This window comes from Sciurus vulgaris, assembly GCF_902686455.1.
Source record: "Sciurus vulgaris genome assembly, chromosome: 6".
NCBI classification, from domain to species: Eukaryota; Metazoa; Chordata; class Mammalia; order Rodentia; family Sciuridae; genus Sciurus; species Sciurus vulgaris.
This window is the reverse complement of record NC_136466.1, coordinates 43,987,446-44,009,859: the sequence shown is the minus strand read 5'-3', so window position 1 is coordinate 44,009,859 and position 22,414 is coordinate 43,987,446. Positions and strand designations below refer to the sequence as shown.

The 22,414-nt window shown below is 41.0% G+C and overlaps 1 protein-coding gene across 2 annotated transcripts in view; it reads right to left on the bottom strand.

Annotated features, from left to right (window-relative positions):
- The window catches only part of KCNN2 (potassium calcium-activated channel subfamily N member 2), a 276,234-nt gene that overhangs the window by 117,116 nt on the left and 136,704 nt on the right, over window positions 1-22,414 (bottom strand). The window contains exons 2-4 of one of the 2 annotated variants that reach the window (XM_079143884.1): window positions 17,242-17,431; window positions 15,003-16,282; window positions 14,284-14,379 (exon numbers count right to left, since the gene is read on the bottom strand). In XM_079143884.1, the coding sequence (XP_079000010.1) occupies window positions 14,284-14,379; window positions 15,003-16,282; window positions 17,242-17,263 (1,398 nt within the window). In that variant the 5' untranslated portion in view covers window positions 17,264-17,431. Of the gene's footprint in view, window positions 1-14,283; window positions 14,380-14,477; window positions 14,627-15,002; window positions 16,283-17,241; window positions 17,432-22,414 lie in introns of those variants that run through there. The other variant, XM_079143885.1, reaches the window with a different exon arrangement.

The window sequence follows — 22,414 nt, the reverse complement described above, 5'->3', positions numbered from 1 at the left end:
TGGTGGGGTGTGGTACCTTCCCTAAGAGGAAGTGGAAGAGGTATGGAGGAGGCCCCGGGGGGCACAACAAGGTTGGTTGGGACATGCTGACCTGAGACCCTGTGGAACATCCTAGCAGTTGAGACTGGAAACGATTATCTACATGACATACAACTTTAATCACTAGGAACAGAAATAAGCAAATTAATAAATTATACATGCTGCCAGAACTCTAGACCAAAAGGAGAAAAGAAAAAACCTTTTTTCCGACTTTTCACTTTAATTTGTGATTTTTATCAAGATAAAGTACAGAGTAAGAGAACAATCAACTAGAAAAAATTTTTCTTCAAAATGTAAACAAGTCTCACGTCCCAAGAGAGGCAAGCCACATCAATAGTTCACGAAATAACATAAACCGCAACCTGAAATGTTCAGCTTTTCCAAGACCAAGTTGTAGAGTATGGAGTCTCAGATAAGACAGCTCTCTCTCTTCACTGGCCTCCCTGAAAATGACTCTGAACCCCCGAGGCTCCAGAAGCTTCTACCATAGCCATTGTAATCATATTTGATGATGTAAATCCAATTCAAATGTGATTTCACCTCAATTTCAGGAGCACCAGATTCCACAGAAGCCTGAAAACTTGGTCCACAGCAGAGACCATGCACATACAGAAATCTGCATGTCCCAGGTGGTAACAACCTCACCCTTATAAGCACACATCACAGCAAAGAACAAAATAACTTTTGAAGCAAAGGCAGAAGAAACTTTGGACATGTTCTCCTTGCCTTTGTTGACCATCCTGCTCTCTAACACAGAGGTTGGCAAGCTTTTATTTTATTTTATTTTTTTAAGACCAGAAAGTAAATATTTTTTATTTTTCCTACAATGTGGTTTCTGTTGCAACTACTCAGTTCTTCCATTGAAGCCCAAATAAAGCAATATATGATATCCATTAAATGTGCATGGCTGCAATAAAATATTATTTTTAAATAACAGATTGGATAGACTGGATTTGTCCAAGGGAACCAATTTGGGTTCATGGGCCCTAGTTTGATGATCCCTAATTAATCAAATATTTGTCTTCTCTGCCCCAAGTTACTCTTACCAGAACTTGGTTCAGCTATACCTTGAAATACAGCACATTATTCTCCTCCCCACCCTCACCTTGAGAATCTCCTAGACTGTAATCTCTGCTTCCTTAATAGGGTCATAGCATTTGCTTAATAATAAAAATGGCAGAATAATAATAAGAGGAGTTAATATTTACTGAGCACTTTTTAAGTGCCAAGTATCAGGTGAGGTTCTTATGAACACTGTCTCACTGAATCCTCAACACAGTATAATTAGAGTAATGACCACTGGTTCCCTTTTATAGTTGAAGAAATGAGGATGAGAGAGTGACATTATTTTCTTCTGGTCAAACAGAGGGAAGCTGAGTTTTAACCCAAATCTACCTGAATCCAGAGCCAGATTCCTCACTGCTACTGGGCTTCTTTCCAGAAACACGAGTGGTTATTTAGATGGAAGATGTCCACTGGCCTCTCCTCCTGCACTGTTTTCTGGGGGTCTACACCTTGTGTTGCTACCACACCTGCTGGACTGGACAGTGACAGGTCTAGTCAGGTGGCATCTATCACTCCCACATAGTGGCTCTCTGGCTTCTTGCAAGGTTTTAACATTCAACATCAAAACAAGTTCAAGTAACAGATGTGGTCCACCATGCCTGGAAAATGTTGCCTATTTTTCTGCCTTCTGATGATGGTGACATACCCACAGGTATAAGAGATCATCCCATATCCTCAACAAGTCCCTTAGGAACAGAGGCAGGTTGGGAATCCTGACGTGGCTGGTAGTCTCAAAACGCAGCATGTGTTTCCCCAGAATATTCCCAAGTGCAAACAAGGCCAGGGAGACAAACTGGGGTGAGTTATGTAAACACTCAGCAGGTGCCTCAGAGAGCTAATAAGGGAGGGCTCTTCTCAACAGCATCTACTGAACAAATCCAACATAAAGTCCACAAGACGATTCTAAAAACCTGTTCTTTTTATCTGTTCTGTAAAGAGGACTAGCATTTTCAGATGATTAAGAAAAAGGGTAAAAATCCTCAGCTGCATGGACCCCCATGTCAATAGAAGAATGAGGACACGTGAACAAATTAGTAAAAATTCCCATTCGGCCTGGGAATGCAAGGAGAGCACACAGCACGTGGATACGTGAGCCCAGCACTTCCACCCTCCCAGGCTCCCAATCCGATTGCTTCTCATCTGCTGTACTTTCTTCCCACATGGCAACACATCATACTCTGGGCCTTGAAGAAGAGCTGCCTTCTTGCCTTCCTGCAGTCACATGCGCTCTAGCCCATGGTGCAAGAAGACCGCTTGCTGCTGGGTAAATGCTGCAGAGCACAGGCCGCCCACTGACTGCTCCCTGCACAGGATGTTCTGACGTGGGCTCCAGGGATTAAGTCCTAAACACATGCCCCCTTTCCCTCTATGGCTAGTTGTATAAAGCTGCGATGAGACACACTTGATGGGATAAATTATTTCTCAAGAGCTGCCACAGAAGCAACCCATGTACACAGTGTCAGACTAAGTGAGGCAGTAAACATGACAAGGAGTGGGCTGGATCCTCATCCCTCAATGTAAGAAACACCAAGGGATGCGTTCCAAGACACGAGGCAGAACACGGCCAAACCTCAACCAGGAAAGAGAGAAAGTTGTGACAAAGGATAAAAGACAGTGCTGAAAAACTGACATGTGAGGGAAAGAATAAAAGAATGCAGAAGGGTGAGCCTTTTTCAGATGTTATAAAAAATCTATAAGAACTGATGAATACCAAATCAAAGAAACGAAAACAACTTTCATCCATGAATATCTGTGTTGATATTTCCCCATTCAAGCCAAGTGTATTAGAGATTTCTCTATCACCACTGCTTAAAAGTCTGCTCAAACATATATTCACGAAATATCTTTTTTGATACTAACACATAGGGATAAAGATTGAGGTTCCTGACTAAAAGACCAGGGAGAAAGAAGGAAAATTCTAATTCAAAGTGTTTTTCCACAAAGCATTAAAATTTGCAACATCACCAATAGGTTCAAGGAGTAAGCTTAATTTAAACCTCAAAAGACTGGTAGAAATTTTTGATATTAGAACTTTTTCCAAGTATGGGATGATTTACCTACATGAAAACTGGCCCATGGCAAGTTTCTAAAAGCCCAAACTTTCAGTCTTAAAATTCTCTGACTAATTCCACACAAATGGAATTAAGTTTTCAATTGATAACTTTGCTTGGGTACATATTTAGAAGCACTATGTATTTTTAAAGCATTAGACAATTTTATTAAAACCTATAACCATTGCTGGTAAATGACATTTTACGCATACAACTTCAATAAACAGTTTAATTACTTTTCAACATCTTAAAGAATCTGTGACCATAAAAATATGTCTAATCCTAGGACATAATTTCCCTCAGTCAGTAAAAAATTAAATAGCTTAAGGATTAGTACCCATGTAGTATTTAACCTTCAGGACAACAGACAGTATTCTAAGAAAAGTGCTATTCAAGGTCAAAATCAGGATGAGCCTGCAATACCATTTTATACCTTCTCTCAAAAATTCATTATGTTTGTACCAAAACTAATGTGCAAACATTATATAGAATTTCCTTGGATTATGAAAGCTCCTGATAGAAGAGGGATATCTCAGTGACCAAACAGTAAAAGCTACACATTCATATCCAAATAGTCAAATTACTTGAAGGCAAGCTCATTTTAATACAGGACAGCTGTGTTAGATAAATACCTAACCAGGTACAATTGGTTAGATTATTTAAGTCAGCAAAGGCGAAATTATTGATTTAGAACGTGTCTGCATGGTAAAGTTTAAAAGTTTACAAAGTGTAAATCCTAATGTGTTTGATGGACTTGAAAAGCAAAGTTCAATACTACCCCAACAACAATACATTGTTCCAAACCAAAGGCTGGCATAATATATGATTATTTGAAATGAAACAAAATGCAAAAAATTTTCTTTCTTGATTAAAAAGAAATTCTTCACCATACCAAGAATATTTTGAGCTATCACTTGTCACGCTGACACACAAAAGTTCTTCCAATTCTTGTAGACCACTGCACAGTAAGCTCTGTGGCCTAGCGAGCCCAAACCTCACCAGAAGTAAACCCAGTGCAGAAAAAAAGAAATTTTATTTAAATAACCTGTAGACCTGCAGAGAAAGCAGACGGAAGTGCTGCCCACTGCTTCAATTTCCACACATGGCTTTGGCCATTTACCACCTCTCATCCTTTCAAGCAACAGTTTAATACCAGAATTTTCCATTATTCAAATTATTCCCTTTGCTTACTTTTCAGAGAGCCTCCCTTAACTGTTTTAAGTCACCAGGGTCCTAATTAGTGAAGCAGAGATGCAGTCAGCTGTGAAGCCTGAAGGAGTTAATGTCCCTCTGAAGGGGCCTAGCCAAGCCTGTGGTAGGCTGAGGAGGAAAATGATCATTTTGGTAAAAACAGTTAGCCATCATATCACAGTACCTGAACAATCTTTTAAAGATCTGAAACCCAATGGCCAAAATGATTGCTTCCCTGCTAAGACAGTCAACTTCCTTACAGGGAGAATCTGAACTCATTCTATTTAAGGGGGGGAAAACGGTTGACTTTAATGAAGATCAAAAGTTTTCACTGTAAAATATGCAAGGGTACAACACACACCAAGTGTTGCTAATAAACTAACAGACACTGTTCAAGTGCCCCCCTTTTCCTGTTCCCTCTCATAAATTTGATTAAGAAAAAAATTTATCTGTTTCCCAAAGGTCAGAGTGGCTGGGCTCCAATTCCCTACCCCTCTACCGCAAACTGGCTAACAATAACTAACTGCTGACCCATAAGCAGCCTTTACCACATCCCCACCCCAGCAGTGTTCTAAGTGCTACACATATATTAACTCAATCTTTGTAAAAACCTGAGGAGAGAGGTACTCTAAAATCTCCATTTTACTGACAAGGAAACTGAAGTTCAGAGAGACTACCTAAATTGTCCAAGGTCACCCAGCTAATTAGAGGTAACACTGGGAAGGAGCTCAGACAGATTGGCCCCAGAGGCAGTGCACAAAGTCAGGAGACTATGTTGCAAAAACAGTAAACAACCCAAAGGAGAAACTCATGGTTCTTCCCAGAAGGAAAGTTTACAGAGAAAAATTTCAATAAGTTATAGTTTTTATAGCTTTCCATAATAAAGTGAATTGGGAACATTTGAGGACAGAGTTATCTTCCAATAATACTTTCAAGGTATTTCTATATAAACTCTAATTATTAAACAGGGATACCCTTTTCCTGAAACTATTAGTCAATATTTAAAAACCAGTATCATGGAGAAATGGCAAGGCACAGGAAACCATAGAGAAGTAATTTCCCATATTCACAAAGCACAGTACTCAAAGTCCTAGCTGGGACACTGGTCCTAGACACTCCAGAATATTGCCACATTAGTTATTTAATGAAGTTGTTTGTAAACACTTTGATAATAAAAGGAGCAATGTAAACATTTGAGTAGACAATTTTACAAACTATCAAATGCTTTCAATAATTTCATTTAACTCAATAATCTGTCTTCACTGCTTAGCCTTAGGAAATCATCAGAGATACTCAGAAAAGTTAGTCTCTAGGGATATGCCTTATAAAAAATTATTTTAAATACACTAATACTTTTCATAAGGGTTCAAAAATAAAGAAAATAATTAAATTGATCTCTACGTGGTTAAAAAACCTTGCAGCTATCAAGAATACTTAATGGCAGAGGAAAAGCAATATAAAGTTACATAAAATACACAGAATTTCTTTATAGATATATATAGCAAATATCATGTCCATCTACTCCATATAAGTACATTCTAACATAAATAATCTTCATCCCTGGAGGGTGATATTAGTATAATGTATATATTTTTTATGTTTTCCTATGTTTTACAAACTTTCTAACATGAATAGTTACTAACTTATAACCTGGAGGGAAATAAACACACACTTTTTAAGAGAAGCGGCATTAGGTCATAAAGTTTATATTAGAATTTCTAAAATTATAAGCAATTCACTTTTGTGTCCTTCTTGGACAACATTAATGGGCTGGGAGATCGTGACATTGTAGTTCACTCAGAGTATGTGGCTTTCAGCAAAGGAAGAGACAGTCATGACATTCTTATAGAAAAACTAGAGAAACGGGGGTTGGCTAACAGAGTTCCCGGAGTTGGTACTGGAAAGGCCATGCCAAGCATCATTAATGAGCAGAAGGTGAGCAACAAAGAGACCGCCTGATTCTGAGCTCTGACCCTGGCTCACTCGTGCTGTGGGCACATTTTTCAAATCTGCAGCCAGCACGAAACTAAGAGAGAAGCATTATGTGTATCAATGGCAGGTGTGAAGACTGAGAACCACTAATATGGAACATTTCAGAAGCAGAATCTCACACCTATGTGGAGCCTACAGTCTTGCCAATTCCATAGACTATCCATAGACGGGACTTTCCGAATCTAAACAAGTGTCTGTCAAATAAACATCAGAACTATGATTCAAACAATTGTGTCAGACTAAAAACACTGCTCTGAAACAAAAATGCTACTTAGCAGGGTTGGTAAATGTAAGGTCATACATTTAATTCAATAACAATTTTACAAGTGTCACTTGACAAAGGTCTGTGTGAAACAATGACCATTTTAGAACAAAAGCTACTATAATGCAGCATTTTTGATAGAGGGAGATAACAACCCCACTGGCAGATTCTCTCTGAAAGTACTAGGTACATTTCCAATCTTTTCATTTTGAAGAGGAAATTCAACAAAATGGAGTAAGTGCAGAAGAAAGTGATCACAGACAAAGTCTTATTGGGAATAGTCAAAGAAACTGGGACTATTTAATTAGGAGGTCATTTAAAGGGACATAACCAATGTTTGCTCTGTGATCCTGAGAAAGGGAAGAATCAATTTATTCTGTTATACTGGAAATGACAGTTTTTCTTCTTTCTCTACCACTCCACGGAAACAACTTGCCAAGGTTAGCAATGACCTTCAACTTGCTAAATCCAAAAAGCACTCTGTACCCCAATTAACAGTCCTTAGCAGCACAGTGTCCTCCTCCTTGAAATACTCCGATCTCTTGGCCTCCTCCACCCCAGGGGTAATTCGTTTTGGTCTCTTTTTTTCCAGATCCTCCTTTACTCAACCTCTAGATGTCAGAGGATAATCGATTCTCAATTTTCTCATTTTTCTTTTCTCTCAGTGATTTGATCAACTCATATGAGCCCAAATACAATGTTGAAAACTCCCAAATCTAAATGTCCAGTATAGACCTTCCCTCCCAGCTTCAGATTCTCATATACATTCAGCAGCATTTCAATTACATTATGCAGAAACCAGTTCCTGATTCCACATCCTACACTTCAATTTGTCTTCCTTTTTCTGAACCATACACGACTTCTCTAACCAGAACCCTGTGGAGCATGTTTGCATTGCCCCTTGTTCTCACCTGATATATCCAATCCATGAATAAGTCCATTCTACCTCCAACACAGGTCTCATACCGTCTGCTTCTCATCTCCACTGCTGCTACCCAAGAGCAGTGAGCACCGTCTCTATTGACACAGCTTGTCAAGAGCCTTCTAAGTCTCCAGACCATCTGACCAATCTCCTCAGAGTACTTTTTTAAAAAATAAAGTCCTTTTCAAACACTAAGTTGGCTCAGTAGCCTCCCCTGTTAAAAAGTCTTCAATGATTTCCCCACTGCACTTTGAAAAGGATTAAAAAATCCTTACCGTAGCCTCACGATCATCTGTTGCCAGGCCTCTGAGTACCCTGTGACGTGCGTGGCATTGTCACTGTTTGGGCCACACTGGCTTGTCCTTGTTGGTTTAATCACAGTGAACTCCTTTTAGTGATGAGGCCCTCGTCTAGGCTGTCCCCACAGACTCTGCCAATACTGGATGCTTCTTTTCCTCCATGTCACGGTTCCAATGTCACTTCCTTAGCGAGCCTCCCCTGATCCTCCTGCCTGATGTGTACGACCCTCAGCCCCTATTTTCTATCTCAGGCCTTTTGACCTTTTCATGTCACTTGACTTCCAAGGATTTTTTTTTTTAAATTTTATTTTACTCTCTCCTTAATTCCACCTCCTTTTGGTGTCAGCTCCAAGAGGTGAGGAACCTAACCATCTTAATCCTCATTGGATGGGCTGAGCTTAACAACTCATAAAATGTTGAATATGGAATGAATAAAACCAGACATAACTTCAACATAAGGAAAATCTCACTAAAACTGTCTAAGGATAGAACAGTCTTATAGGAAGAGGGCTCAAGGGGCAACTGGGTGACTACTTTTATCAAAGATGACAAGAAGAGCATCTGCACGGCAGGTGGGATACTGCACCAGATGACAATTAAGGTCCATCCCCTCTAGGCAGTTTCTAGTTTTAAAAATAGGACTCTTAAGAAGTTTCAGGTTGGGGCTGGGGAGCTAGCTCAGTCGGTAGAGTGCTTGCCTTATAAGCACAAGGCCCTGGGTTCAATCCCCAGCACCCAAAAAAAAAAAAAAAAAAAGAAGTTTCAGGTTGAAATAGACTTCCCAAATAGCAAACACTGTAGTATTTTCTAAAAAGCAGAAATTCTCTCTAAATCAATCCCACAAAACCACTTTATATCCTGACCAAATTAACTTCCCTGAAGTTAATCAATGGAGACTTCCTACATCCACCCGGCCAGGTGTGGTTTGGCATGATGAGTACCCTTCTCTTCCAGTCACACAAAACATGGCTCAGAAATGGGATGGAAGCTCTAGCAAACTCACTTGTGGTAAACTTTTACAAGTTCCACTCTCCATTCATTTCTGATGCTGCTCTGTAAGCACACCAGGATCACTTTATTTAGTGTCACACCCATTAATAATGCAGAGATCTTTACACAGGCAGGCAGAGAAAATTAGTCCTGAGTGATTTCGTTACTATAGTGTATACGTGAAGTCAAAAGGCCTGAGAGTCTCATTACTCCTGATGTAGAGCTGCTGGCAATATATATAGATATCAGTCGTTAAGCTAAAAGCCACACAAAAAGCAGTTCTGGGGAGCTTTCCACCTCGCTGACTTCCAGAATCTCAGTCAACCTGCAGCCATAATTTTCACCAATCTTGTAGACATAGCACAGACCTAAAGCCAATCTAAGATCATATCTTCTAATTCTTAACCTCCTTTATTTTCCTCAGCCTCCTCCAAACTTTCTAAACTAAAAATAATAAAAATCTGGCAAAGACTTACTTCTGATCACATCTTTACAAGGATTATTCAATTTGTCAGATTAGATAATACACCACTAGACATCATAGAACAGATGAAAATAAGCCAATGAGGGCCTGAGTTTTATTCCTAATTTTTCTCCAAAAATATTTATTCCAAGAAGATAAACTTTTTAGACTTTAAAAGCACAAAGATAATAAAATCTTCCTTTTCATAGTTTCCATAGTAAGCAGTGCTGTGAAGAATAACATGCCCCAATGCTATGGAGAAATAAAGTGTTGGTTAGTAAGGAATGTAGTCTGATCTTTCCAACAGTCAGTATGTGTATGTGTGATTTGTTTTTGTTGTGCTAGGCATTGAATCTGTGACCTACTTCATGCATGCTAGACAAGTGCTTTACCTCTGACCTATGCCCCCAGTCCTGATGTTTATTTAGCAATCTTACTGCCAGAAATTTATCATATATATTCAAATTTGTAGATTAAAAACAAATACACAAAGATGTACATTTTAATATCACTTTTAAGAGCAAAACCCAAGAAAACTCCAAACTGCCTATCGGCTTTCAGCACAGTACTGTAATCCATAGTATATCCATAAATTGGATACACAGCTGCTAAAGAAGATTGAGCTAGGTCCCTATGTGCTGATAAGCAAAAACTTACAAGATATATTCAGGAATGAAAGCAAGGTGTTTATGTATATAAATACTTCTAAGCATTTGCTTTTGAAATTCTGGACAGACATGTAAGAAACTTAAGTGATTACCTCTGAGACACAAGACTGAGAGTATACAGAAGGTGACTTACGCTTTTTATTTTAAACTTTTCTGTACTGTTTGAATTATTTTTATTTGTCATTTTATTAACAAGAATAATCAGTGCACGCAGTATTTTCTGCATGGTCTGCAAGCGCGTGCTTGCTCCCTGCAGGGGTGGGAGAGTGAACATTCTTCCCCAGAGTTCGCAGCGTAGGTAACGAAGCCTACTAAGTGGTGAGGAGACATACTTCCCCAGTCAATCCAGATTTCATAGGCCACTGAGCCCCCCTCCTCTCACTCACTCCTTCCTCCTCTGTGTGATCTTGGCACACAAGTGAAGTAAAATCTTAATTTCTATTCTTCCAGTTAGAATTCTACATAATCCATCTCTGAAAAGCTAGCTTAAAAGATATGCACAGCTATTCCATTGCAAAGGATACTCCCCCCAAAAAAGGGAGTGTTTTCCCTAATGCTATTTATTATATAATTATATTGTTACCAAAATCAAACCAAACCAATTCCTTTCTGATTTAAAGTACAGTACCTATCATTCTTATAAGTTCCATGAGAACCAAAAATATCAACTACCAACCTAAGGATTTTTTTCCCACCTGTGTAGAATACCATGTTTGCCAATCCACAACCTAAACTATTTCTATTAAAATTGTTTCCACAAGAAAAAATGATAGTACAATAAAATTGAAAAGATGAAATGAAACCTATATTAGAATTTTCTGACTTTGAAGACTTTAACGAGTATTTGAACTTTATTTTACACCTACCCTGTCAAGAAATAACTCCAATCCCACTGCAGGAGTGGGGACAAAAGAAAAATCATCAGAAAGACAACTTTTGCTTTTCCTCTAATTTAAAATTAAGACTTGAAGTAGGAATGTTCTTTATTTAGTATCAAATTTTACAAATACCACCCCTACAGCATGTTTTCCTATATTGGAAGGTCAAGATACAAAGGCATTTTTTAAAGTTCACTCAAAATTTTTCTGGCTTTATTGATGGATATAGAAAGCAAGTTCAAATGACTGTTTGAAAAAGTCTAATATCTACTTAGCTGAAAATTTGCTCCCACTTAATCTAATTTTACATAAGAAACAACAACACGAAGAAAGATTTTCACTTTTGGCCATGGGGAGTAAAGGTAATTAGTGAAATGAACAAATTTTGTAGCCAGGTATATTGAGCTGTCTGTGGTACTGAAAAATGACACCAAAGCTGAAATTTAGTGAGCTGTGTTCTTGCAAAGCCTCCCTATTTCACTATTTTAATCCAAGCGCTTCCGCCCATGACTCACCTGAACCATTTTATTTTGCCAGAGTGTATATAAACATTTTATAAAAGGTCACACTGACTTACTTTCCAAGGTACTCCATGAAAATGTCAGGGCCTCCCCAAGCTTTGTTAAGCAATTCCGGTGGACAGACAGACTGAATATCAGCTAAAACACCATCTTTTCCTAAAAGTAGTGGGCAATGCTATCCTGTGCCAGAAACTCACACTAGCTACCTATCATTATCCAGTCATCACACCAATATGCTAAAACTGATTTTTTTTTTTTAATGACAGTCTCTGAATGGCAGCATGATCCCTGCATTTAGTTCCTTAACTCAAACTAAATCAATATATTTGGAACTTTTTATAATAAACCAAGATGTGCCCATTAGCTTTAAACATCTTATGAAAGAAATTCATCTACAGCAGCGTCATCAATAAATTAAAAAGGAGGGCACAGTTCATCATTTTTCATGAATACACATAAGACTGTGCACTTGGTTTTAGTGAATTTCAGAATGAACTATTCTGGCAGCATTGTTGACTGTTCAGACTAATTAGAAGCTCCTTTTTTTTTTCCCTCAAGGTCTTCAGATTTATTTGGTCCTTTCATATATTTTAGTTTTTAAAAGCATCTTAGATGAGGATTTTGAGCTTCATCTAGAGGGAGAAATTCCTCTAGATAAAATATTAAGAGCTGCATTCAAAATAACTAAATGATATTATCCAAGCCTCTTTTTTGAAATGATCTCTCAAGTGTAACAGGCTTAACAGAAATTGTATATCCTATAAAATTAACCAAATTTTAAAAACCCAATACTCTATGATGTTTATGTTACCCGAAACTAAGGAAGTCCACTGTGTTTATTCACAGACAATTCTGTTCTCATTGTTCTCACCCAGGCTATATATGCCCTAATCAACATACCTAGGTATTTGCATGTCAGGCATAGTCCAAATTAGTCACTGAGAGGAATATCCTCAGACATAAAATAATCTATAAAAATGTGGCTTACTGTATTAGTTTCTGCAAGTTTCAAGAATTCTATGGTATTGATCTTTTATTTTTTTAGGACACATATTTTTAAAAGCTCCTCTTAGACTTCGCACATTATTAAAAAAAAAAATCTCCCAATAATCCCCTTAAAGTCAGTGTTTTCAAGAAGACACCTTGTTGGAGATAATATCACCAGTAAATGTCCTCCCGAAGACTGTTTAGTTGTGTACTTTTCAGAAGAACAGGCGATGTACGGAAAACTAATAATTTTAATCAGCAAAGGTCTCTCATTCCAAAACAAATTAAGAAAAACATTTTAAAGTTACTTGATTTTTAAAAGTACATGAGAACATTCTAGAATAGGATTTTAAACTTAATCCTATTCATATACCAAACTTTGGGATGTAGTGGGAACCTGCAAATAAAGCAATGTCCATGTTTGGAAGTTTTAAGTAAGCAGCAGCAGACTCAGCAGGAAGATTCTGGACTAGAACCAGGAGAACAGGGCCTGCTCTGATCTGGAAAGCTACTCCCATCTTCTGATTTCAGGTTTCTATCTGCTAACTGAGTCAAAGGACCATTTTTGTTCCTTCTAAGTATTTGCTCTTCATGTCAAAATGAAAAGATAAACTCATAATGTTTAAGCTATATTTCAGTATCACTTAAAAACACTTGAAAGAATCTTAAAAGCCCATCATCAGGAGGCCTGAATTAGAGATGGATCTGAAATCTTAAAATTGAAATTAAAAAAAAAAAATTCAGATGTTTCTCTTGTTTTGCCAGTACAATTTTACTATTTATTTCTAAACACTCTTTTTCTAATTCTATTTACTAACCTAATGCCTTCAAAAACACATTTTTCAAAGTTTTAGTAGATATAAAGTAAAAAGTAATTTCTCTCTCATTTAGGATTACATGTATGTTTGGGCAATCATTACAATTGTTTCTTCTATATTTAGTGTGTGTTTGCTGGTTACTTATTTAAAATTAATTTAACTTAATACTAAACTTTCTATGGGGTAAGTCATATAAAATGTTATATTTTCAAAGACACCCTAAATTGGAAGTTTTCATAATCCCACCAAATGACTAAGTATGGCTCAGAAAAATCAGAAAATACAGGTGAGTGTAAATTCTAAGTTGGGTCCTAATATAATTTTTGAAAAATCTAGTTATTTTAACTCATAAACCTTAATACTCCTTTGTGAGCTATAGCAAAGTAAACAAGTGACAAAATGTCTGGTAAATTTTATAGACCATTCTGATATTGTCAGTAGCAACCGAATCTAACAATAGGGCTCCTGGCTATATTTAAATAAAACAAAACATTTTCCTGTTAAGACAGTTCACAATGACAGTGCCTTAACTGTTAAACAACTTTATAAAAAATAACTTAATGATTTTAGCTAAGAATATACTAAAGTACTAGATATATGAATTTATAAACTAAACTTTAAACATTTTAGGATAAGGAACAGTTTCAGACAAGGAAACATTTGGAAAGGTTAGAATTTTCCTCATATATGTTAGCCAACAACATCATGAATCTACTTTCTTCTTTATGCTACATAATAGAAGACGTGTAGTTGGACAAGACCTTCCCTAATGACTTACTCATCAGGAAAAGTTATCTCCAACAAGAACACATGTTTACCGTAAAGATTAAGGATAGGGTATAATTAACCTTAATGAAAATAAAAGTAGTGACTGATTTATAGAAGTTGATCTACCTGAAGAAGACAGGTGAAAATCTTAACGATTTAACCCATACATACCAGAAACTACTGCCTGTTTACATGCTGCACTGCCTTCTTTTGCTTTTAACTTCTTGAAAGAACAGGTCAGGTGCTCACATAAGACACAGCATGTGTCTTCTGTAACCTCAAGCAAGGACATGACTGCTTGGAAAAAGCCCTGCTGCTGCCTTGCTTTTCCCCAGACTTCCTACATTCATAAACAGCAGAACCTATTACCTGTATTTCCCTGGCGTGGTACACGATGATCAGACCGAGCAGGATGATCGTGGAGAGACTGATAAGGCATTTCAGAGCTAAGGAATACAGCGACGCCTGCAACACAGACCGAAGACTTTTAAGAAAGAAGCACGTTTAACCACCTTCCAGGCCTCACGGGTCACTTAGTCCCCCGAAAGTGGACCTGAACTCACAGTAAGGGGCGCGGGGGTCGGGAGGAGCAATCCTGTATCTGCGATGTCAGATTACTTTGCTTCAAAACCAAGCGGGAGGATCGCAGAGCTGGGAAGACTTGTGGCTTGGCTGCAAGATCCTCACTACCAAGGTCTGAAACGCCTCACCTGACTCGTCGCTAAACCCAAGAGGAAGTTACCCCCGAGTTTAAGTGGTGAGGGTTGAAAACGACCTCCTAAACAGGAGCACCGGGAGAAGAATACACTTGCTTTTTCCCCACTGACTCCCATAACCACTTATTTAATGTGCTTGAAAGCGCTAGGCACTCTCAGTGCCTGGAGAACTTTGGCCGCACGCGGAAAGGTTTCCTTTCGGAGTTGCCTAGCCATCTAGGCGTGCGCGTCCTAGCCGCCCTAGCTGCTCCCGCAGGCACTCTTGCTCCTACAGGGAAGACTCGGAGTCTTTGGTAAAGAGTTCCCGCCAGTGCCCATCCCAACCACCTGGCGCCCCTATCTGGGAGGGTGGGCAAGGATTCAAGCCTGTACCTTGTCATAGGCGCCCCACGACAGCTCGGTCTCGATAACCATGACCACGATGCCGAACATGCCGAAGATGAGCGCGTAGTCGCTGAGCCGCTTGCGCTTCTCGAACAGGGCGCGCCGGTGGCCCAGCTTGTAGCCGATGTTCTGGTTCTTCTTTTTGCTGGACTTGGTGCCACTACTGCTGCCATGCCCACTGCCGCCGCCGCCTCCTCCTCCAGTGCTGCCTCCGCCGCCGGCTCCGTAGAGCGCCAGGTTGTTGGAGTTGTTGTGCTCCGGCTTAGACACCACGATCTCTGGGGCTGAGGAAGAGGCAGCGGCAGCAGCGGCGGCAGACGGGGAGGACGAGCCGCCACCTCCTCCGACAGACGCAGGGGGCTGCAGGGGCTGCGCCTCCGAGTCCATCTCGTGCAGGTTCCGGCGGGACGCGCTCAAGTTGCTGAGCGGCCGCATGACGCCCCCGTTGTACCTGCAGCTGCTCATGGCTATTTCGGTGAAGGGGTTGCTCTCGCGGCGCGCCTGGGGCTGGTGGTGCTGGTGGTGCGCTGGGTGCGGATGGTGGTGGTGGTGCGCGATCGGGGGCCCGGAGCCCAGGCTACCGAGGCTGCCCGTAGGGCTGGCGGCGGGCTGCAGGCTGTGGCACTGGTGGTACTGGGAGGCGGACGCGGGCTGCTGCGCGTACTGCTGCCGGAGCGCACTGGCATGGCTGGACGGCGTCAGCTCGCTCACATTGAGCTGGCTGCCCCGGCGCGACGAGCAGCAGCAGCAGCACGAAGAGCCCGACAGCGGCGAGGAGGTGCGGGTCCGGAAGGCGCCGCCGGGCGAGGAGGTGCGGAGCAACAGGGACAGGTTATCCCCCGCCCCCGCCCCCGCCGCCGGGGCACCGGAGGAGGCGCAGCTGTTGCACCGGAGGCATGGGCTGCTGCCGCCGCTGCCCGGCTGCTGGTGCGCGAGGTGAGGGTGGTGGTGCGGGTGCGGGAGGGGCGCGAAGGGCGGGCACGGCTTGTCCTGGCTCTGTTGCTGCTGCTGGCAATGCAGGTGTGAAGAGCGCGGCGGCGGTGGCGGCTGCTCTGGGAAGAAGCCGCGCTGGAACTGCAATGGGGTTTCCATGTCAGGGCTGTTAAAGCTGCAGGGAGACCAGGCGGTGGTGCACCCTGCGCAATGCGTTATGGTCGGGAGCGGGGACTCCTGCTGCTGGTGCGAGGAAGGGCCCATGCCGGCTCCGGTAGAATCCAGGCGGCGAGTCCGATTGGTTGGGCGCACCAAAACAATGGGCATGACATCACCTGCGGGGACCAAGACTGAGTTTGCGGCGCGCGCGGCTTAGAGCTGCCTGTGTGTGTGTGTGTGTGTGTGTGTGTGTGTGTGTGTGTGTGTGTGTGTGTGTGTGTGTGTGTGTGTGTGTGTGTGTGTGTGTGTGTGTGAGAGAGAGAGAGAGAGAGAGAGAGAGAGAGAGAGAGAGAGAGGGAGAAAGAGAGAGAGAAGTGGGAAGGGGAATCTGCAGAATGAAAACCCCGGGAGGGGGGTCACAGGCCAGGGCTAGAGGGCGTGGATACCACCTGCTGATTCTGAGCACCCCTGAGCACTACCCAGGATAGAGAACACCCACGTAGTGCAGGCGGGTTGCAGGGGGTGAGAACTGAAAGGTGCCTCTCCCGTGCCGCCGCCGCTCCCCTGACTGATGCCGAACGCAGTGTCCGGATCACCTGCCCCAGGCACTGCAGCACGTCGAACCACTCAGGCAGGAACCAGGACAGTGCGAAACCCGAACCACTCCTCCACTCTCACGCCTTGTAGGGCTCCAAAACAGCAGCCCCCTCGCCTTACACCCGCCTCTCCCCACAACGTCCTGCTGAGTGTGGGCTGCAGGCTGCCCGCCAAGTAATTGCGGGGGCACCGGCTCTGGGGAGAAAAAGTTTGGCGACTGGCTACGCTAGTGCAGCAACATTTGGGGAAAACTCCCGGACAGGAGCCTCGGCTTGGCCGCAGTGGATCAGAGGCGACCTGGCGCCGGGATATTTCGCTGGCTCCAGGCTCCAGAGTCCCGGAATTCAGATTGGCAGCGCTGCGCTCTAGCCAGAGTGCGCTGTGGCGCGGATAGGGTTAACCGCCTCGGCGCCCGGGCCGGGGGAGGTGGGGGCGGGGCCGGGGGAGGGGATCCCCGCCGTCCCCGGGAAGAGCCCATTCGGGCTTCCCTGGTCCCCCTGGCGGGGGCGGAGGGCTTTCCCCGCTACCGCCCGCTCACATTTTCGCCTTCTGCGGAACATGAGGGGCTAGCGCCCCCGGTCGCCGAATCCCGGGCTCCCGCTCTCAGGCCCTCCGGCAGCCCGAGTGAGTAGGTCCACAAGCTTCGTCCTCGGCTGAGAGGCGCCTCGGAGGGTCTGAGGGCTGCTCTGCCACCGCAGGCCGCCAGCTCCTTTTCTTTTCCTCCTCACCTGCAGACACAAAGCAAAGGCGGGTCACAAATGCGAAAACACTGATCTTCTTTGCCAAGCCCAGACTGCAGCAGCGGGTGGGAGAGGGGCCTGGTGCCGGTTGATTCACGTTAGCAGTTGCAGCGGGTTGGGAAATTATTAATACTGTAATGATAACCCAGGCTGAATAATCGCTGTCCAGGGGTAGTGCTGGAGTTTGCTGTACTTAGGTATAATGGTTATTTATTTACTAATACACCAATAAACATTGCCTTTTGTATGAAATTTGCCGTGATGTGTTATTCACTGAGTGGTACACTAACAAAGACGTAGGGGATCCTATTGAGGGTTCTTTGTTTCTGCTCCATCTTAAGTCTTTACAGTTTTCTTTGTAAATTGAAACCCCTCCTCCCCCCAAAAATCATAGAAAACGGCCAATTGAATATTTTTCCCTTTTAAATTGTGATTTTAAAGCATTTGTGAGAGTAATTAATGAAGTAGACCGACGAATTAGAGTGAAAGTAGATCACCCTCATTAGGTAATTGGAATTCCCAGCTGGATCCAATTTCTTGACATTCTATTCAGCAGCTGCCCTAAAGTTGCTTACCTTTTCTTTATTCCTGTGTGTGTGCGCGCGTTTTCAATGCCACGGAGTGAATAATTTATTTTTGGATATTTGGATGTGTTAAACAATTTTAATTTTTTTTGAACATGCAAGTAAATAGATTCAGAAGGAAAAATCAGGGAAGGTTTTAGTCCCATAGTTCTTAACTTGAGCTAATTAATAGGATCTGAATTTCTCAATGGTTTGGGCTAAGGATAGAATTTTAGTAGTTAAAAATCACACAGCACTCCTTTATGATTTTTTTTGTTTTGTTTTATGTTTCCAAAGTGAGAAATTAATAAAACTTGTTTAGAATAATAATACTGAATGTGGGGGGCGACTGAGTAGATATTGAGTGGTGTGGTGAGCAGGACTATTAAAAACTAATGAGTAAGCTGAATCTAAAAGTTTCCAAATTAAAATTATTTGCCTTTTGATCTGAAAAAAAAAATTTAACTCAAGCACAAAATCCATCAAACATTTATTAGTACACTTCCCAACAAATTATATAGCCTTTTTCTGGTTGCTTGATGTAGCTGATTGAGGGAAGTTATTTGATCCATCCTTATAAATCTAAATACTTCAAAGAAGCTTTGTGGTAAATCAGTATTTTCATTAACCCTTCATACATTTAGATGAAAGATTATAAAGGTCACTCCCCCTAAATATCACAACAGTGGTCATCAACATTAAATGAGATATAAATTTCTAGTCACTAAAATGTAATAAGGAAAATAATAGCTATATCCCCTTATATGAAACTGACATTCTCAAATAGCAAACTCAAGGCTTCAAATGGAGATTCCATTAACAGAAGGAAATTATATATATTGCTGCACACATCTCTATGCCTTCATATAGGATTACGTATAATGTTATAATCCTGTAGAAACTAGAAATGAGTGCTTACTGAGATTTATTTAAGATAGTGCTCTGTGGAATTCTCACTTCTCTCAAGGAGGGTGCAGGGAAGGATGGAATGTACAAATTATACAAGAAAAGAGAAAACTGGTGAACAGCATGAGGGACTGTCAGAAAATTTCAAACTCAGTTTAACAGTACTTCAGCCTTGCCAATCTTGTGAAAATCCTCATAACAATTTAATAACGTGAAGCTCCCTTCATTCCACAGGGAGAAATGCAAGGCAGACATTTATTGTCTTTTCATTAAAGAATCAATTGATCACACACGTTCAAAACTAATACCCATATTTTGCAAATGTGATGAACCTCTATCAGCATGATGATGAAAAACTTCAAGAAAAAAATCCCCAAAACTTTGTGCCTCAATTTTAGTCTGAATCATCATGACTCTATGGTTACAGGCATTTTATACTATTGGGTCATGACAGAACACATGTAAGATTTTATTTGGGGGATTTCTTGTTTAAAAAATAAACATTTTTAAGCTTATATGTAGACTTTTAAAATATGCATGCCATAACTTTGTGGGTTTTTCATCCTATGTAGGATTGTAGAGACACATGTCAAGTTAAGCTGTCACAGCAACAAAGACAATATTCTTTCATGAGGGTAGTGCTTTGCATGTGGCAGTTTCCCATTTGTGAGAATGAGAAGGGAAGAAAAGAGAGTGGAAATGAAGAAAGAAAGGACATAAAACAGTGACTTCTAGTGATAAGCTTTCAGAAAATTACATTTGCTTCTGACTGAAGGCATTTAAATGCTGGAATTTCCCTAGATTAACACCAGAGGTCATACTCATCCACAGAATGCATTTGAAATCTAATCAATCAAGCATCTTTATTTCCAGCATCATTTTCTGCTCAACTTCTCTTTTTTTCATATGGCTTGCAACAGTTGCTTTCCTATATTTTTTGTGTGCCAAGCTTGTGAATATACTCACATATAATCTCCCCCAACACAAACAAACACACATCTTCGAAGAACAGTTTTCTCAAACCACAGGGGCATTGCACCCCACTTATTTTATTCAGATTTATATTATGCCATTGTACTTCTTTTCTTCAAAGACATTATTTGTCTCTGCTACCTCTCTTTCTTGTGCCTTTAAAAGCAGTTCCTCTTCAGTTTGGGTGTTCTGAATTTATTTACAAAGACAGAGCAAGTGTCCCTGACTATTTCCCACATTGAGTTGTCTGAGGGAAAATTTCAACTGACTTACAAAGTAAAATTTTTCTGAGATTCACTTTCTCTTTATCTGAGTGAATCAATTCTATGGTAGTATCAAATACAGAGACTGTGATAGGTGCAACCTCTCTGAACTTATTTTCCTTAATGTTAATCCAAGTGTGGAATTAGGATAGTATCACCTGTTTCCTTAGCACAATAATTCTGTTTCCCGAAGTACAACAGTTAAAAGACCTTGCAAACTCTATTATTTTTAAATTGTATCCTAATGTCAAAAAGCATAAAGGAAACATTAAAATAATAATTATATGTATACTTTTGCATTATGGTTATAAAGTATCAAGACCCGAATGAGCCTATTGATAGACTTACTAATTTTTAGCAATATCTCAATTTTTTTGAAACTGTTAGGGCCTGCCCATAAACTTCATTAACTTTTCAGAATTTTTTTCTGCTCTTACCCTTTCACAATTTATCAGCTAATTAGCTTAACTACAAATGTCTCTCAGCAATGCCAACAAAACATAGATAAAATCATACTAATTTAGTTAGTAGAATCCAACTTGTGTTATTTAAGTGAGTGAACAAACTGAAATTACTGAGGATTACGAGGTGTTAAAAAAATCTTGATTTTTCCAGGTATGGTGGTGTACTCCTATAATACCAGCTGAGGCTAAGACAGGAGGATCACAAGTTTGAGGCCAGTCTCAGCAACTTAGTAGGACATTACGAATTTGGCAAGACCCTGTCTCAAAATGAAAAACAAAAAGATCTAGGGTTATAGCTCAGTGGTAAAGTATCCCAGTACAAAAACAAACAAACAAACAAACAACAAAATTCAGAGGAGGGGGAGGAGGAGAAGAAAAAAAGTTGTTTGTGGATTTTATGAACAAATATCCCTCAGCAGCTGCACACACACACACTCAGACCTCAAAAGTCAATAAGAAGGTGGGGAGGGGGCCTTAGTGGACAGCAGCACATTCTAGTTATAAAGCAGTTTCTCAAGTATTATTTTACTTGCATCTTATAACCATGTGGAAGGAAGGAATGGTTTCACCATCATGTCCATTTATATGTAAAGAAAATACCTGAGACAGAGTACCTACCCTACCCATATGCAGGAGGTGAGGAACAAGGAGAAGCCAGATCTCATAGTCTTCCAAGTCTGTATGGTGCAATGATGTCACACTGGCCAGGTTTTCTCTACAGCAAAAGATGGCCTATCGATTATATCCACTCAAATAGGGTCAGATAGCAGTGGCCTATAGTTACCAGAAGCTGCCTGTGAATGGCCATGTGGACATTTCCTCTTGGGCTTCTGTGGTTTCTGTGATCTTTAACAATTGCCCTCTTGTGGACTTCATTTGCTTAGCAGAATAATTTATGAGGATAGAATATTATTGTGGATCAGAAATGGCAGTACTACATACCTGCAGGTCTAATTAAAAAGTATGTTTTAAAAAGAATAAACAGATCTTGATGTACTCAGACACAGTCTTCCATCTACTTTGCTGACAGCCTGGGCATTCCTCATTTTTGGCAATATCCATAATAAAAATGGAAGACCACTGAAGGTTACTTACTGACACTAGCAAAGGTCATTTCTGTCTTTCTATATGAGGCCTGAGGAGGAGCAGGCCTCAAGCTCTTGGGTCCTGGGGCTCAGAGGACCCAGCCTGGCTCCTGGGCAGCATTCTGCTCTCATTGCCTCTCCCTTGCTTACAGAGTGTGGGGACAGAATAAGGAAGCAAGGCTGTGTGCCACAGGAGAAACCGGTATGTCTCATAGCTGAGGTTATCAGCAAAAGTGGGACCAATGATGCTTTTGTTGTTAAAATTTTTTACTTGTAATTTTAAGTGGTGCTGAGGATTGAACCCAGTGCCTCATGCATGCTAGGCAAGCGCTCTACTACTGAGCCACAATCGCAGCAGACCAAGGGTATTTTTAAGAAGCAGCCCAAATATTAAGGCCAAAGCATCCGCTTGGTGAGACCAAAAATTCTAGGGTTTTTCAGTGCCAAAACATAAGAGGCTATCTTAGTTCTCAAAGGTTTATCTTCCCTTTGAAACCCAGTGTATTCTTTCCCCATCATTAGTGTCTCCTGAGCAGGGTTAGGTGCACCATGCATTAGCTCTTTTTACTCTTTTCTTGATCACAGCCCTGCAGATTATGTTCCCATGTGTTATTCATCAACCTTCTACATTCCTATGTTTTCCTTTTTCTTATCCACATCTTGCCAAACAGGCTCATAAAACCTAACCATCCTTTTTCTATCTTATTTCTCTTTCTGG